The 17,889-nt window shown below is 33.9% G+C and overlaps 2 protein-coding genes across 2 annotated transcripts; both read right to left on the reverse strand.

Annotated features, from left to right (window-relative positions):
- Positions 1 to 277: 277 nt before the first annotated feature.
- On the reverse strand, positions 278 to 7,269 carry AR401 (S-adenosyl-L-methionine-dependent methyltransferases superfamily protein). The gene is made up of 7 exons (XM_089720485.1): positions 6,943 to 7,269; positions 5,805 to 5,930; positions 5,366 to 5,566; positions 3,662 to 3,758; positions 1,272 to 1,375; positions 1,083 to 1,134; positions 278 to 981 (listed from the first exon to the last, which is right to left on the reverse strand). Exons 1-7 carry the CDS (start codon positions 7,167 to 7,169, stop codon positions 760 to 762), a joined length of 1,029 nt encoding a protein of 342 aa, XP_089576611.1. The 5' UTR covers positions 7,170 to 7,269; the 3' UTR covers positions 278 to 759.
- Positions 7,270 to 9,374: 2,105 nt separating this feature from the next.
- LOC105650055 (loganic acid O-methyltransferase) lies at positions 9,375 to 10,771 on the reverse strand. The gene is made up of 3 exons (XM_089720647.1): positions 10,683 to 10,771; positions 9,936 to 10,592; positions 9,375 to 9,844 (listed from the first exon to the last, which is right to left on the reverse strand). Exons 1-3 carry the CDS (start codon positions 10,752 to 10,754, stop codon positions 9,494 to 9,496), a joined length of 1,080 nt encoding a protein of 359 aa, XP_089576773.1. The 5' UTR covers positions 10,755 to 10,771; the 3' UTR covers positions 9,375 to 9,493.
- Between the last annotated feature and the right edge of the window lie 7,118 nt (positions 10,772 to 17,889).

A 17,889-nucleotide genomic window follows, 5' to 3' on the forward strand; every position in this document is an offset into this window, starting at 1 on the left:
TTGTCATTCTAATTATAATTTCTAATCTCTAACTGTTGAATCAAACTCTAAAAATGCTATCTGTTGACTCTCTTAGAGATTAATAAACGACCTTAGCGATGGTGAGATCATTTTAAGAAATTTAATTTTTTAATATTTTCTATTGTGAATGAAAATTTGTCTAAAAAAGTAACAGCCTGTCTATCGCGAAATGAAAGAAATTCTTAAATTTTTTACTAAGATCTCATCTCCTATATCAATGAAACTTAAAAGTTCCTGACAATAATTGAAACTAATCTTGAACTGAAAAGGCACATAAATATATATATATATATATACACATACATACAAAACAGACTTGGTGAGCCTTGGACTTCTGACTTGGAAATTGGTCTGAAGCCCTACAATACCCACCATCACTATCAAAATACCAAAGCGAGTTGCAATAACAACAGCAAGTTTCAAACCAAAAGTTAGAAGAGATCGTTTCAGGCCAACAAATTTTGCCAATTTCAATCCTGTGAGCCTGAAGAATTTTCAAACTCAATCAGCTGCTCATTCAAAGTTCGAATCTTCACACTAAGAAAGAGTCAAAAAATTTCTGCTAATCTCAATGTTTCATGAGACTTCGTTAAATCATCACTAATCCAAATCTAGACTTAGCAATTCATCTTAAACACAATAATGAGTCTTCTTGAAGGGGACGACTTCCATCATGCAGGGACACTAATACCTAAAGAAAACACAACAAAACCTAAACATAGAAACCCACTCGTGTGCCTAGCTCCGAAGGAATGCCACAGTTGCAACGCGGGATCCCACAGATCCGCCAAACATGAATGTCGGGTATGTTTGAACATGATTGAGATATCGGAACACAGTATGATCTCCAGATGCTTGGTCCTTTTGAATGTCTGATCCTTGGGACTCATTAGTCCTCTGGTTGAAATTTTCCACTTCTTGCACTAGTTCCTCCTTTGTACTGTTACACGATGTAATCACCTACCACCGTGACAGGAAAAATGCAATGGAAATTATTAATTGGAGTTTTATGTAACAAGGAGTCTCTTTTGCAGTAACTAAGCCTCAACAATGATGCTTACCAATATTCCACCAGATGCAACCAACTTCGAAACAGAGTCCCAGTAAATTATCCTGCAAATTGGATTGGAAATCAGGGTAAGTTTTCTATCAAAAACTTAAGGTTGATTGGCTCATAGTAGGATTGCAACATAAAAAGTGCAAAATACACAGCCAGGATTCCCTGAACAGTAGGTGATACTATTAGTTACCTTTTGATACGGCCATCAGGATGCAATCCAATGGCATCAAGCGTTCCTTTGTCCATGACAAGCTGGAATTGTCTTTGTAACTTTGTTTCAAGAACATCATCAACCTAAAGGGCAAGTGGAAGTGACAGAATAAATTTTAAACAGAAGTAAGCAGTCATTAATTGAAACAAATACTTGTTCCAATTATGATAGGTGAAATGCTCAGTTTACATGACAATCTGGGCAGACTAAAAACAAACAAAAAGTTGAGACCCCCGGGGCAGGGGGCCCGTGGGGAGGGGGGGGATTGGATTTGAACAGACATTCTCAATTAAATCACCATTTCTAAATAATTAATCATATATATAAAATACTAGAATTATTGATTAAATTACAAAACTCTATTAATTAGAATTAGAAAAAAACATATTTGCTAACAACTTAACAATTGAATATAATAAAAGTAAATGGGTTTCAGCAGATTCTGTAGCATTAATTGAGTTTGGGATGGCTATGGTTAGTGAAAGGTAAAATTTTTAAACAGGCTTGGGATGAGGATGGATTAGTAAAATTTTAATGGGTTTGAGTTTGGGTTCAGATATGAGACTCCAAGTACTTGACCTATTGCCATTCCTACACACACACACACACACACACACACACAGAGACACACACAAGGGGGTAAAAAACGAACTCAGAAATGAAAATCGTAAAGAAATATAAACATATTTCATAGTTAGTGAAAGTTTAACTTATTATATATCTTAATTTATAGATATCTATGTTAACCATAATTTCGGTTTTAGTCAGAGTCATATTACATTATGATGAATCCACGCTTTGTTAAGAAATGGATGCTTGGATTGTAACAAACGTATTAAAACTCCAGTCATAAGGCAAGAGGTAGCCTGTCTGCTACCTATCTTGTATCTTCTTCAAAGGAATTTCTCAACATGAGGCCTCGCATGAGTTTAAGTTTGTTATATCAAACGACACCTTGGAGGAAAACCTTGTGAAATCTCAATTTAGATTCATTCTACAGCTTTAGTCTAGTGTTTGCTTCAATTTTCTGCCTTCAACTTGCTACAATTCTGGGGTTTAGTTAATGAAATTAGAAAGGACAGAGAAAAGAAAATAGCAACCTCTTTCAGAGGATTAGACATTCTTAAGCCGAAGCTTGATGCTTCAGTTTCTTAACTGCCAAAATAATTCTTTAAGCATTACATATTTATAGGACCAACTAATCAACTATGAATCCGAATCGTAAAAATGAAGAAAAGATAACTAGCAACATCATAAGGCCTAGCAGATTCCTACATCAACTACGAAAATCGTAATTTGATTACTAAATGAAGATCCTAACATATCTCCTACACCAAGAAGTTATTTTGATCAAAGGGGAAGTGTCCATACTCCTTAGCTAAGCTTTTGTTCTCTCTTCTGGAACCTAATACTTAATGTGAAACCTTCATATTTATTAAGTTTATTAATAATTCTTCTATTTAGGATCACAAATCTTAATAGGAAAGTAAAGTCTTTCAGTATGTTCAAATACAAAGGTCACAAATGTTTTATTGGCCTTTCAGCAATATGAGGATTTAATTTGAGTTTTTATCTGATAAGTATTTGGTGTGAACTCACATTTTTTTTTTTTTTTCAATCTTTTGGATCTCGCTCACATTTTCTTCTCCTCCCATTACTACTAGAATATTAGATAGAATTTGCATGCACAAAATTCTCTCTTACCCACAACCTAATCAGGCCATACAACCATATTGTCATATGATGATCATAGCCCCCCAATTCCCACATTTTCCTAATTTTCTCCACATACTGTGTAGCTCTCAAAACAATCTTAAACCTCAAGTTTCATTTGCTGCCCAGAAATTACAACACCCTGGTCCTAGCATTTCAGCCCAAAGAACAAGTGTCTCTAAAACTTCTAATATATATATATATATATATATATATATTCTCTTTTTTGAGTTCACGAAGAATTAGGTGTTTCTATAATTGCTTCTCTTCTCTCAGAAAGACTTAGACTCATAGAGCATTTGGTTTCTATTTCAGCCAGTGAGAATCCTTTTAAGTGAATCTTGATCAGTAGTGAGTAGGGTGGTGCTTGCCTGTCTAAGAAACAACCAAGAGATTATACTTCATTTTTTTGCAGGAGTCGGTGGAAATAAATAGATATACCCTTTGTGATGCAGTAGGGTTTGCTGAAGTTGGGAATAACAATTAGGGATTCATAACTTAGTGCCCAGGATACTGTGGACTAATAATTTTCTAAGGCTTCATACACTATAAGATTAGAGAAAATCATAGAGCATTATAGCATGCAAGTCAAAGGTATAAGTAATTTTGCACAAGAATATTAAAGAATAGTCCATAATTTAGAAGTTTTTTCATACCAAAAAGTTGATGTTGGAAAAACCATCACGATCAGCAAGGCTCCTAGCGAGGCCAATTGCTCCATCGCTATAATCAACCCCAGTTAAGTCAGAGAACCTGAAGCCAAAGACACCAAGATGACATGTCTTCACTATTTTCGTTGTCAATGCATATTAAAAATAATATAATGTAAATAAAAAGCAAAACTTAAACAAAAATTTGAATAACAGTTCTACAACAACTCTATGAAACTTTGCAGTATGGTTCTCCTCATACAGGAACAGGAACACACAAAAATGGGCATGCATGTGCAACTGAGAGTATATAATTCTTCTCATGTCCCAAGATCCAATAGAATTTTGGTCATTTCTTTTTTATTTCCTTCTCCTTCCATCTCACAGTCCTTGCACAAATTTGGTACATTTGCTTTCTTCTGTCCACCAAAAATCATGAAAGTCTATAATTCAAAAAGTTATGTGCAGTCCCAGTGATGAGAAACTGACAGATATTGAAAACCTTGATTCCCACAATATTAAGCATTCCAAACTCCTAACTAAGCAATCAAAGATCATCCACATAAAATTGTTAGTATAGATCACATAATCTGCATATAAGTGATGATTTATATCCCAAGAAGTACAAAAAAACAGCAAGATCATTAGTGAAAGGAGGACCAAAGTTGGTATAATTTTAATTTACATATTTGAAAAGGATTTATATCAAGTACAAATCATTCTGTTTCCTTCTCCACATTAAATCCTAATCTCGAGAAAGGCATGGAACTATTTAATGGTCACAAGAGTATTTCATAGAAAAGTTGATATTTTTCAGCGGACACCTCAAACCTGATTTATAGGGAGTTGAAGTAAATTTCCAAAGGCCTAGACTTGTTTGAGATATATTCCTTTCATAAATTTCTTTTGTTGATAAATTGCCCCTCCATACAGACAATCCCTGGTTTTAAATAATTCTCCTATTTTAAAATAAACCCTGAAACTAACCCAGGAATTTTCAACCTAAGATCCCAAACTTAGAAAGATGGTCCACTTATGTTGATCATAGCATACCCTAATTTCTTGATTTTAAGGCTGCTGCACTTAAACCTTCCCACTGAAAGAGAAACTTTAGACATAAAATTTTATTTATTTCCTTCAAGCTTTAAATTTAGCGGCCTTGCTCATATCCAATCCAAAACAACAAATTTATACAAACAATTATGCTGTTCTTTTAGGTAATTGGTGATATTGATGAGAAACTTGTCCTGCACTCCAAATCCTTTTTACAAAAATGAGTTAGAGATGTCTAGATACCAGATATGAGATATCTAAGAGGATTTACATGGCTAAGGTTCATACTAGCTGCATAAATTCTGAAGATTTTTTAATCAAGTCATAAATAGCAAGACAAGTGAGTTTGTATATGTGTTTGTGTACAAAGTCAAGCTAAAACCCCAACGTCAACCCTCTTAAAATTGCACATCTTCATTTTACTAAGGCACAATTATTTAGTATCTATGACTTCCAAAGGCATGACATTTGCAACTGTCCTACATGAATCTCCAAGTTGCCTATAGATAATTAGATCTTGTTCTCATATAGAGGGAAAAGTTTATCAGCATAAACATACTGTTCAATTTAAATATTTCATCTTTACAAACTAATCTAAAATGTTTTTATTGATTTAGCATATAATACCAGAACTACAGGCAAAATCTCAAAGTGTACCCCTGCTTAGCAAGTTCTTGAAGGAGCAAACCATTGCCAGTTCCAATGTCAAGCACACTCCAGCTAGACAAATATTTGTCACCCTGTTCAACAGGTCCAGACTTGATATCATCAACATGATTTGGAATGTGACCTTGTGAAATCTCAATGCACAAGCTCTTGGTCCAAGAAACAACAACATCCATGACATCAGACCCAAACCTACGTGAAAAAGATAACAAATAACAGAGCAATGAATTTCAGATAGCAGCCATACACCATAATGACAATACATTAAAGCCTTGTCTTTGAATTGCCAACCCAAGATCCTCTACTAGCCAATTTGATAATCAAATGAACCTTATATTCGAACTGTGTGCAGCAAAAACGTTCATGCTTTATTTTCATGTGCATTTACAATGAACTGGAAAAAATTTATTAAGGAACAGCAAAGCGTTACCATATTTCACCAGCATGACCATGCTCACGGAAGTTTGCCAATTCATCTGCATAAGCAGCATCCCAGTAACTCTGAAGACCTAGCATTGACGTCACCCCTTCACCATCTGGTTCCTCCTTGTCAGAACTGTACATAAATAATCCAAATGTGTGCACAGCAGCACCCAAACACAACAAGAAATTTTTAAGGTGACAAAATAGTAACTAGCTCCGTTTCCAGCTCTAAAAGTCAAATGATATCTCGTCCCAAAGAACATGTATGAATTTTCGAACTTATATACTCACACATGAAAAAATAATTCATCCCTCTATCTTATATAACAGAAAAATAAAAATCACTGATGCATACTACAAAATGACTTGGAAAGAAAAATAATTGTACTTCAAAGTTCACATGCAATCTAATGTATAGTATTAAGCAAATTGTAAAGGAAGTCGAATGACTTCAAAGAAACAACTATGAAAATACAGGCACATAAAAATTAAAGGAAAATAAAAAAAGTAGCCCTTTACGATTTTACCCTCAACCGAAAAGTTCTGTGCTTTGGTGCATTCATAAAAATCTATTGAATATTCTAACGAACCTAGTAAAATAATAATTAGAAAGATTTTCATATTTTCAACTTAGTAGACAAATCACTCTCCAATGTGCTTAAAATTCGCAAATTCCTATTTAGATGCTGAGTAAAAAATTAGTAGAACATGAATCTTGCTAATCCAATGCGTTATACTACAAAATATACCAAAGGTTCTAAGAATTTTACACCAGTAGATAAAACATAAGAAAAACTAAGAACAAGAAAAGAAAAAAAAAAAAAACTATTATGTTATAGTTCCAATATCCAAGAAGATAAATACAAGTCATACCAAACAATTAAGTCAATTAGCCACTAAATTTTTCACTTTTAGCAAGTACTAAGCCATAAAAACATATAAATACCACTTAAAATCCTCAATCCTAGCTCAACCAACCTAATTACTTACTCCACCATTAGTAATCCTGTAAATTTCAAAACCTATAACACAAATAGTCATTCAAGTACTTAAATTCTTTAGCTTTCCCAGATCTTTAAGCCACCAAACCAAATAAAGAGAAGAACACAATAGTCTTAACAGAAAAAGCTAGAAGTGAATTTTACTTGTAATCAGAAGCAGCACGGAAGTTGGCGGAGGAGAGAGCCTCCGCAGCATCGGCGTGGCGTTGATCATCATCAAGAGTGCTTCCATAGTCACTCTTTATAGACCAGGAGTCCGCCGCTACTGACCTCTCGTCATCTGAAACCAGATCGCCAGCAATGGACGCGGCAGCTCGGGCTTGCTGCTGTGAGACGTCCCCTTCTTCCGGTTGCAACCGTATTCCCGCCATCAAAATACAGGGATGCTCACAAAGACTTTGGGAGAAAACTTCGATTGTGATGTCAGGGATATGAGCGTCGGGAGACCCAAGAATGGGTCAAACCTTGTAAATGTGAAAATAAGTTAATGGGAAATTGCTATTTAATCCTTCAAATTTGATTATAATAACAATTTTATCTCTGTTAATTTAAGATTAGTCAATGAGATTTAGCAGTCTTAATGTATTTTGTACTTCTATTCAAAAGGTGTTGCTTTTATTTTGAGTATCCGATAATATTTAGTAGTTTACATTAATATAGTAGCATCACTATTTAGTTCTTTATTTTTATTATTTTATAAAAATGATTTTTTTTTTTAAGCGGAAAATTAAATTATTTAATGGAAATAAGCTTTAAGGATTAAATGGTGTATATATATCAATTGAGAGGAATGGAGAAGACTAAATAATTTTTTACCCATAATTTTTTTTAAAAAAAAGTATAAATAAAGAATTTTAAATACAAGGTTTGGCTAAAATCCACTATTGGATAATCAACAACGACGGAGCCAAAAATAAAAAGCAGAGGGTGCAAAAAAAATTTTCTTTTCAATTTTATCTATAAAATGGAAAATATTTTTTAAATAATAGATAAAATTGAAACTTTAAACATTTTAGGAGATAAATTTCTTTTAAAAAACAATTAGGTTAAGGGCAGTAGGTAATTCTTGGCACCTCACCTACGGATGAGCATTTGATTCAATTAGTTTTGCCAATTCAATTAATTTGTTCAATTCAACGAAAAAATAATCAATTAATGGTTTGATTTTAAAAAAATTCGATTTTCAATAAGATTAAAATTTCAATAATCGAGTCACTCAAATTAATCAACCTCTAAAGCTACATCATTTTGATTAAGCATAATAAATTAAAAAATTCTAAAGTTAAATGCTTTTGATTAATTATAATAATAAAAATTCAATGAAAGTCTGTTAATTACTAATTTTGATTAAATTTCCTCATTAATTAAGGTTTCAATATTTTGAACTTTGATAAGTTAATAATCAAATTAATTTGGCCAAAACGATTAAGTTAAGTTCGATTAAACTTAATTTAGTTAGTAAAACAGAATTGATTAATTAATTTATTTCAGTTAAAATTATTACTAAATTGGCGGAATGCCAATCCTACCCCCACTCTCCATCATTTGTAATCCACTCTAAGAGATTAGAGTTTCAATGTGTGAAAATAATATTTATGAAAAATAGCAATAACAACGTTTAAAGTAAGATTAATATCAAATTGGAAAGTTATGTGAGGAAAAGTTTATTCGCTCCATCTCTAAATATTTGTCAAATTTTAAAAATTATTAAGTCCTAAAATACTTGTGGTTGTTTCGAGAAGTAATATTTTTTTTTCCATGTTTACTCTTTGTATATGATTAACAATTATTGCTTCAATTCTGCAAAAATTTAATGTTTGAATATATTAAATTAAGGGTAACGCAATCAATTTACTAAATAATTTATTATAACTCAGACAAATTTAATATTTTTTTAAAAGATGTAAAATTTCAAACGTGATTGTTATTTATGAACAAATGTAGTAACTAATACGTAACAATAACAGTTAAGAGAAATGACAATTGTGAATCTTAAAATAAGATTAATCTTAAATCCAAAATGATTAGGGGGGCAAAAAAGAATTTAATTGATGGATGAAAATAATATTTATGAAAAGTTAAGACAACTAAAAACCTAAAATAAGATTAACCTTGTATTTAAAAAACAAAGTGCTAAATACATAAATTTACTCATGTACTATATGTAAAACACTTTGTAGCACCTTCAATTAATAAAATTGCATCTATAAACATTTCAATTCACAAAATTTTTCTATTGAATATTCAATTTATAAAATTAGATTTACATCTAAAAAAACTTATAAAATTAAATTAATTGAATATTTATTAAACATTGAAAAATTTTCAATGTAAAAAGTATTATTTCAAATGTTGTAATTACAATTAAATTAATAAAAGAAAAGCATCCACCAAATTTGTCATGCCACGATATCTAACATCGTAACTTGTTTACAATAAATAATATGCCAACTAATATATATATATATATCATCTTTTTTTCGCATGTGTAGGAAATTGATTATCAGAAATGATAACTTCAATTAAAGGAAACATTAAATAATTTATGGAAGCGTTTTTCAGAGATTTTACAAGCTTACAAATGCAGATCAAACAAATAAATAGAAAATATATAATTCATCAATTCAGAAAAATCCTAGTCACTCGTAGCAACTATATGTAATACATGTAAATATGATAAACAGAAAATTAATTATCAACTGATATTGCGTCTGAGTAGAATAAACAATTCAGTATTGTTATGGCTTAACTCATGAAATGATGAGTGATTGTCTGCAACTTTCTTGGCAAGGTTATGAAATATTTGGTCTACAATATTTTCACCAACTCCAAAGTGTTCTTTCAAGAGACCCTCAAAAACTGATCTTGTAAGCGAGACAATAAACTTCACAGAGGTCTCTGGATCATATTTTACTGGACGACCTGAAACGTGTAAATTTTCAATACTAAAATGCCCATTTCTCTTAATAATTTCCTCTAACTCCTTTGGGGAAGAATAGTACAGAGGCAAATTGAAGGTGTCTACTTTTTCTTCACTTATCACTCCCTACAAGAAATCAATCAAAGATAATATAAGATTAGCTTAATAATAGAAAGTCAAATGATAATAACATGAAAATAATGTCTTTGGTTCTTACCAATTTAGCCATGTCTCTGAGGGAATCCCCCCATAACTGATAAAGTAACCCAGCAGGTGTCTGAAACATAAAGATACCATCCCTACGACAAGTAATTATAATAGCCATTAATCCACCTCCAACAACTTCTTCAGCTCTGGCATTTAAGAAACTATCTATATCATTCTTGAATTGGTTCAAATATGCCTCAGCAGCCTCCTTTACTAATCCAGAGCAACATATGCTTTCTTTATTCAAAGCTGGATCTTCCAAAATTTCTCTTGGAATTTTAGATATCCAGTGCAAGGCATAGAAGGAATTAACAAAATGGATGGAAGATTTTGGAAAAAGGCGACTGTAAAAAGAACCAGGCACTCCAGCTGCAAAATAATTTTGATATGAAGACAGGGTTTTAAAAAGAGTGTTAAAATCATTGTCTGTTTGGTCATTGAAGAGAACTTGGAATTCTAAGGGTGGTGGGTTTTGAAGTTGGGTTTGGTATTTATGATTGACAGCTTCTATTATGTATTTAACTGCAAAGAATGTATTGGGTCCGGTTGAACAACCTAAATCTGCTACTGTAAATGTGGTTAACTTATCAAAATTAGGGTTCTCGAAATCAAGGTTTTTCTTAATGCCTTCACACACCAATTCTTTTGCAGCATCTGCCCCTTCTTTCTATAGAAAATGCAAAGTAAATTCAGTTACTAGATGTCTTTATGATTTTACGAAATATTAGTAGAAATTAATAGTAGAGAAGAGAAGTACCTGATAGCTAGAATTTTGAGCATAGCTGTTAGGACCATCTCCACCCACCATTGGACGTGATTCTTTAACCATTTTGGTTTCTTTATGAGCTGCTTTTAATGGTTATACTTCAAACGCAGACTGCCTATATATATATTTGTAGAGATTACATATCTTTCTTCATCGTTACTAAATTAATTATCAGTTTATAACCTAATCCAGGAATTATTAATAATAGATAGTTTCCCATGCGAAGCAACCTATAATTATTTATTTATCCCAATTTTCCGATTAGTTGACTACAGCAACATGTTCTGCGCGCAAATGTATTAATAATGGCATTCAATGAATGGATTGATGACCAAGATCCAAAAAAGTTTTAAAAAAATGAAAAATATGTTCGTTGAGATTTACGTTTCACGAAACACACCTTATATAAAAAAAGGTAGCTGTCTTGTAAACAAAAATTATTTTTTAGTTTTAAAGTTTTCCATATTCACTATCAAAAAAGGAGACTCGTCCTAGGATCACCGCTACTAAAATTTTAAATTTTATTTTTAATATATTAGATATTAGGTTGTATGACATATGAGATTTTTTATAAAAAATTAATTTAAAATTTGAAAAATATTAATAATTTTTATTTCTCAACTTTTAGAAGGCTTTATATTCGCATAAGAAACAAAATCCATTGACTTTGCAAATAAATACAAAATAATTAAATAAATTATGATTTTATTTTATCTAAACATTAGTAATTAAATAAATTACTAGAAAAATTTTAAAAGAATAAATATTTCAAATAATATAATTTTAGACTAACTAATCACCCGTTCCGCTTTAATAACAACATTTGATCTTTTTACAAGAATTAAGAAAATTATTGGAATACATTGATAGAATGTCTAAATTCCATTTCTTAAAATTAAAAGCTCCACATCTAAGTTTGCTAGAAACCATCTAATAAATATGGGTAAATTTGAAAAAAATAATTGATATACTCTCAAAATTTTAAATGAACATTTAAAGTGGAATAAGTTGTAGCTATTAAAGTGGAACATAGGGAGCTAACAGATTTTAAAAGGAAGTAATGTTGAACTCCCATATCTATATCAAACAATATAATTTTGGATTAAGTATTTCAACTTTTTTTTGCCTACTCTCACTTTTTTAGACGTTTAGTATTTTTTAATCAAGTGTATTATGTAGGTAACATGCTTATTTAACTTTTAACTGAACATAATAGATAGTGGCTAAAAATTTTTCAAAATAAAAATTCAAATTTTGGTTCGAACCGAACTAAACTCCCGGTTCATTTTTAACATTAAAATGACATTAAATAGAGCGTGGATTGATAATTTGAATTCAAAATTATGAACTACCAATATTAATTATATATTATGCGGTTTGATTCCGGTTTATTTCTGGTTCGAATTGAACCGATGGCCATCTTATTAGTTAGCAATAATTGTTGTGGGGTCCCTCCAACATGTGAGACCCACAAAAGTTTGAAAAGAAAAAAAAAAAGGAAGAAAAAAAAAAACACGTTTTTGTTTATTTTTCAAAGGTTGGCAGCCAACCATTGAAAGGTTGGCATGCCATCTGACAAAGGAGTGCCGTGCATTGGTAATGCACGGCTCTCTCCCTCTCAACCTTCTCCTATAAATAGGAGAAGGACTATTCCTTAAACAGATGTACAAAAACAAAACAAAAAAAAAAAAAAAATAAAGATTATAATTTTAGGAAAGGGTTCCTAAAATTGGGAAAAGAGAGAAAATAGTGAGGATTGTAATGTTTAGGATGTTTTTGTTTAAACACTTAGAGTGCCACTATGTTTGTAATCTCTTTTGTACCTACTATTTTTTAGTAGAAGAATTATTCAGAGTTTTTGTCCCGTGGACGTAGCCCATAACAGTTGAAGGGTGAACCACGTAAATCTCGGTGTTCTTATTTTTCATCTGGCATTTACGGTAATTATTTAATTTTTTATCGTGGTTATTATTTCTAGTGGATTCGATCGTCAATATCCAATATTTAATTATTGGTGGTATATGTGGTAATAGTAATTTTATTTACTTTTACCATCAGTACTTTTTCCGCGGGCCCCACTCGGGATAAGTTATAATCCCAACAACTAGCTATCAGAGCCTTTGGTTGGTAAATTCTGTCAAAGTTACTATTCACGTGAATAGTGAATTTCGTGAATAGTGAAATTTTGTCAGATTAGATTCAACATGGCTAACGATGGGCAATGATCAAATTGATAGATTCGAATTATTCAATGTGGAAATCTAGAATGGAGGACTACCTCAATTGCAAAGATCTGTATGATACAATTGAAGGTGACAGTGCAAAGCCGGAAGAAATGAAAGAAAGCCAGTGGGAGAAATTAAAAAAGCAGACATTGGGTACAATACGCCAATGGATAGATGCTAGCCTGTACAACCATGTGAGAAGTGAAAAAGATCCCCAAGTTCTCTGGAAGAAATTGGAGAATATGTACGAGGCTACGAATGCTTAAGGAAAAGTTTTCATGATGCGTAAAGTCATGAACTTGAAGCTGTCAAAGGGACGATCAATTACACAACACCTGAACGATTTTGAAGGACTCGTAACTGAGTTAGCAGTTAGTGGCATGTCCTTAGAAGACGAGATGCAAGCATGCCTACTGTTGGGATCTCTACCGGATAGCTGGGATACTCTTGTGGTATCATTGAGTAACTCAGCTCCAAATGGTGTGGTAATGATGTCTATGGTAAAGAATAGACTACTTAATGAAGAACTAAGAAGAAGAGATGTTGCCAGTACCAGTTCTCAAGCCCTTGTCACAGAGAATAGGGGCCGGAGCAAGAGTAGAGTAAAGTCAGGTGGTAGATCCAAGTCCAGAGAGATGAGAAAATGTTACCATTGTGGTAAGTAGGGTCATCTCAAAAGAAATTGTCGTTTACTCAAACAGGATAATGCAGACCGAAGACAGGAGAATGACAGAAATACATCTGCTACAGTCTCAGGAGAAGATGGTGAGGTGACTTTAGTCACTCATGATGCAGATTGCTGTCATGTTGGAGATGCAGATACCGAGTGGATAGTAGACTCCGGTGCTTCATACCACTGTGTTCCAAAAAGGGAATACTTTTCCACTTATAAAGCAGGAGACTTTGGCACTATTAAAATGGGAAATAATAGTGTCTCGCAAGTGGTGGGAATCGGTGATATCTGCATAAAGCATGTGTCGAGTGCACATTAACACTTAAAAATGTGCGACATATTCCCGATCTTCGGTTGAACTTGTTGTCTGTGAGTGTACTGGACAAGGAAGGCTATCACCATCATACAGGTGGCGGTAATTGGAAACTCACCAAAGGGTCTTTGGTGGTGGCGAGAGGAAAATTATGCTGCTCGCTGTATAAGATGCACGCAACAATATGTGCGGGTCAACTGAATACAGTTGAAGATGATGCTTCACCAAATTTGTGGCATAGGCGGCTGGCGCATGTTAGTGAGAAAGGGTTGAATATGTTGGCTAAGTAGTCCCTCATACCATTAGCCAAAGGTAAAATAAACCCTTGTGATTATTGTTTGTTTGGGAAGCAACATCGGGTCTCTTTTTGGAAAAGCTCTAGAAGGAGAGACAACAAGTTGGAGTTGGTACACTCTGACGTATGTGGTCCCATGGAAGTAGAATCACTTGGAGGAAGTAGGTATTTTCTTACCTTCATTGATGATTTCTCACGGAAAACATGGATATATTTGTTGCGCATAAAAGACCAAGTATTCAAGCACTTTCAGCAATTCCATGCTATGGTGGAAAGGGAGACTAGAGTGGTTTTGAAGTGTTTGCGCATGGATAATGGTGGTGAGTATATCTCTAAGGAGTTTAGAGATTATTGTAGTCAGCACGGTATCAGGCATGAAAAGACAGATCCTGGTACGCTTCAACACAACGGCGTTGCTGAACGGATGAATCACACCATTATTGAGAGAGTCAGATCCATGCTCAAAATGGCCAACTTACCTAAGCCATTTTGGGGAGAAGCTATCAATACTGCTGTCTACCTAATCAACCGACTACCTTCAGCACCATTGGATTTTGATATCCCGGAGAAGGTCTGGACAGGTAGAAATATTTCATACTCTCACCTGAGGGTATTTGACTGCAAGGCATTTATGCATGTTCCAAAGGAGCAGAGATCAAAGCTTGACGACAAGTCAGTTCCTTGCACTTTTGTTGGTTATGGAGATGAAGAGTTTGGTTATAGGTTGTGGGACCCAGTGAAAAAGAAAGTCGTCCGGAGCCGAGACGTAGTACTCCACGAGAATGAGATCGTGGGAGAAACAACTTGTGAAGAATCCATAAGTGATGGTGTTGTTGATATTACACCAGGAAGCATTCCTACAGAAGATTCCACAGGAGGAGGAATGCCAGAATCAGAACAAGAAGAAGAAGAAGAGCTAGTCGTAGGGGATCAAGAGACAATCGTAGATGATAACAGTGATGCAGAGGGTGTTGAGCAGGGGGAGCCAGAGAACCCCATTACACCAGAAGGAGTTGAACCTCAGTTAAGAAGGTCAACCAGAGAACGCCAACCATCTACAAGGTACCCTAGTTCTGATTACATTTTAATTTCTGATGAGGGGGAGCCAGAGAGCTTCCAAGATGTGCAATCTTGCAAAGATAGAGATTGCTGGAGAAAGGCCATGCAAGAAGAGATGAATTCTTTAAAAAAGAATGACACGTATGAGCTGGTGAAACTTCCAAAAGGGAAGAAAACACTCAAGAACAAATGGGTGTACAAACTGAAGAAAGATGATGGCAACCTAGTGAGATACAAAGCTCGATTGGTCGTCAAAGGCTTTACTCAAAAGAAAGGTATTGACTTTGATGAGATTTTTTCACCAGTTGTGAAAATGAGTTCTATTCGAGTTGTGCTAGGTCTAGTAGCCAGTTTGAATCTTGAGTTAGAGCAGCTTGATGTAAACATCGCATTCTTGCATGGGGATCTAGAGGAAGAAATCTATATGGAACAACCAGAAGGTTTCAAGGTCAAGGGAAAAGAGGACATGGTTTGTCGCTTGAAGAAGAGCTTGTACGGGTTGAAACAAGCACTGCGATAGTGGTATAAAAAGTTTGATTCTTTCATGGTGAATCAAGGATACAAAAGGACAGATGCAGATCCTTGTGTATATGTTCAGAAATTCCCTGATGGTAAATTTATCATCCTTCTCTTATATGTTGATGATATGCTAATCGTTGGACCAGATGCACACATGATTAGCAAGTTAAAGAGTGATTTGTCAAAAGCATTTGACATGAAGGATTTGGAATCGACAAGGCGAATTCTCGGAATGGAGATTATTCGAGACAGAAAGTCCTGCAGATTATGGTTATCGCAGGAAAAATATGTTGAACGGGTTCTAGAGAGGTTTAATATGAAAAATGTTAAATCAGTTAGCACTCCGCTTGCCGCTCACTTCAAGTTGAGTAAGAAATCCTACCCATCAACAGAGAAAGAAAAAGGAGATATGTCAAATGTTCCATATTCTTCAGCGGTCGGAAGTTTATTATACGCAATGGTGTGTACGAGACCAGATATCACTCATGCAGTTGGCGTTGTGAGCCGATTTTTGTCAAATCCCCAGAAGACACATTGGGAAGCAGTGAAGTGGATCTTCAGATACCTGAGAGGAACTTCAAAGTTATGTTTAACTTTTGGAGGTGAAAAGTCTGCACTTGTTGGTTATACAGATGCAGATATGGTCGGTGATCTTGATGAGAGAAAATCTACATCAGGATACCTATTTACATTTTCAGGGGGAGCTATTTCATGGCAGTCAAGATTGCAGAAATGTGTTTCATTATCAACGACTGAAGCAGAGTACGTTGCAGCAACGGAAGCAGGAAAGGAAATGCTTTGGTTAAAGAGATTCTTTCAAGAATTGGCTGTGCAGCAGGAAGAATATATAGTTTATTGTGATAGTCAAAGTGCATTAGACTTGAGCAAAAATACTATGTATCAGTGCACGGACGAAGCACATTGATGTAAGATATCATTGGCTTAGACTTGCCATTGAAGAGAAGCAGTTCCAGATGCGGAAAATCCACACTGATAGAAATGCTGCAGATATTTTGACAAAGGTCGTTCCAAAGGAGAAGTTCGAGCTATGTGTCAAAGCAGCAGGGATGGAGAGTCCCACCATGTAGTCGGGAGGGAGAGAATTGTTATGGGGTCCCTCCAACATGTGGGACCCACAAAAGTTTGAAAAGAAAAAAAAAGGAAGAAAAAAAAACACGTTTTTGTTTATTTTTCAAAGGTTGGCAGCCAACCATTGAAAGGTTGGCATGCCATCTGACAAAGGAGTGCCGTGCATTGGTAATGCACGGCTCTCTCCCTCTCAACCTTCTCCTATTCTCTCCCTCTCAACCTTCTCCTATAAATAGGAGAAGGACTCTCCTTAAACAGATGTACAAAAACAAAACACAAAAAAAAAATAAAGATTATAATTTTAGGAAAGGGTTCCTAAAATTGGGAAAGAGAGAAAATAGTGAGGATTGTAATTTTTGGGGTGTTTTTGTTTAAACACTTAAAGTGCCACTATTTTTGTAATCTCTTTTGTACCTACTATTTTTTAGTAGAAGAATTATTCGGAGTTTTTGTCCCGTAGACGTAGCCCGTAACAGTTGAAAGGCGAACCACGTAAATCTCGGTGTTCTTATTTTTCATCTGGCATTTACGGTAATTATTTAATTTTTTATCGTGGTTATTATTTCTAGTGGATTCGATCGTCAATATCCAATATTTAATTATTGGTGGTATATATGATAATAGTAATTTTATTTTACTTTTACCATCGGTACTTTTTCCGTGGGCCCCACTCGGGATAAGTTATAATCCCAGCAATAAATTCATGGTGATTTCTTCTTTCCTATTTTTGCTTTATTCTGTAAAATTTTCAGATTCACTAGTATATTGTGAATCACTTTTCATTCTTAGATAACTATTTTCAGTGTATGCTGGTTTCCTTCTTTAATAAAATTTCTGTAGCTATTCGAAAAAAGAAAAGGATAAAGTTCTTAAGGTATCGGTGTGCTTGGCTATCTTCATATTGAATTTAGATCCGTTAATTAGTTAACAGTCAACAAACACAAAATGAATAAGGAAAAGGCATCTTCCTTTATTAAAAAAAAATAAAAATAAAAAAAATAATTTCACATGCAATCTTATTAGTA

This window comes from Jatropha curcas, chromosome 4, assembly GCF_041381405.1.
Source record: "Jatropha curcas cultivar XTBG-Jc1 chromosome 4, XTBG_Jcur_1.0, whole genome shotgun sequence".
NCBI classification, from domain to species: Eukaryota; Viridiplantae; Streptophyta; class Magnoliopsida; order Malpighiales; family Euphorbiaceae; genus Jatropha; species Jatropha curcas.

Excerpts from the sequence above, each read along its gene's own strand:
- AR401 (XM_089720485.1), bottom strand. The coding sequence starts at position 7,169 with ATGGCGGGAATACGGTTGCAACCGGAAGAAGGGGACGTCTCACAGCAG. Across the intron at positions 1,135-1,271 it reads CCTGATGGCCGTATCAAAAG|GATAATTTACTGGGACTCTG; the intron begins GTAACTAATAGT and ends TCCAATTTGCAG. Across the intron at positions 982-1,082 it reads TTGCATCTGGTGGAATATTG|GTGATTACATCGTGTAACAG; the intron begins GTAAGCATCATT and ends TCACGGTGGTAG.
- LOC105650055 (XM_089720647.1), bottom strand. The coding sequence starts at position 10,754 with ATGGTTAAAGAATCACGTCCAATGGTGGGTGGAGATGGTCCTAACAGC. Across the intron at positions 10,593-10,682 it reads CTCAAAATTCTAGCTATCAG|AAAGAAGGGGCAGATGCTGC; the intron begins GTACTTCTCTTC and ends CATTTTCTATAG. Across the intron at positions 9,845-9,935 it reads TCAGAGACATGGCTAAATTG|GGAGTGATAAGTGAAGAAAA; the intron begins GTAAGAACCAAA and ends GATTTCTTGTAG.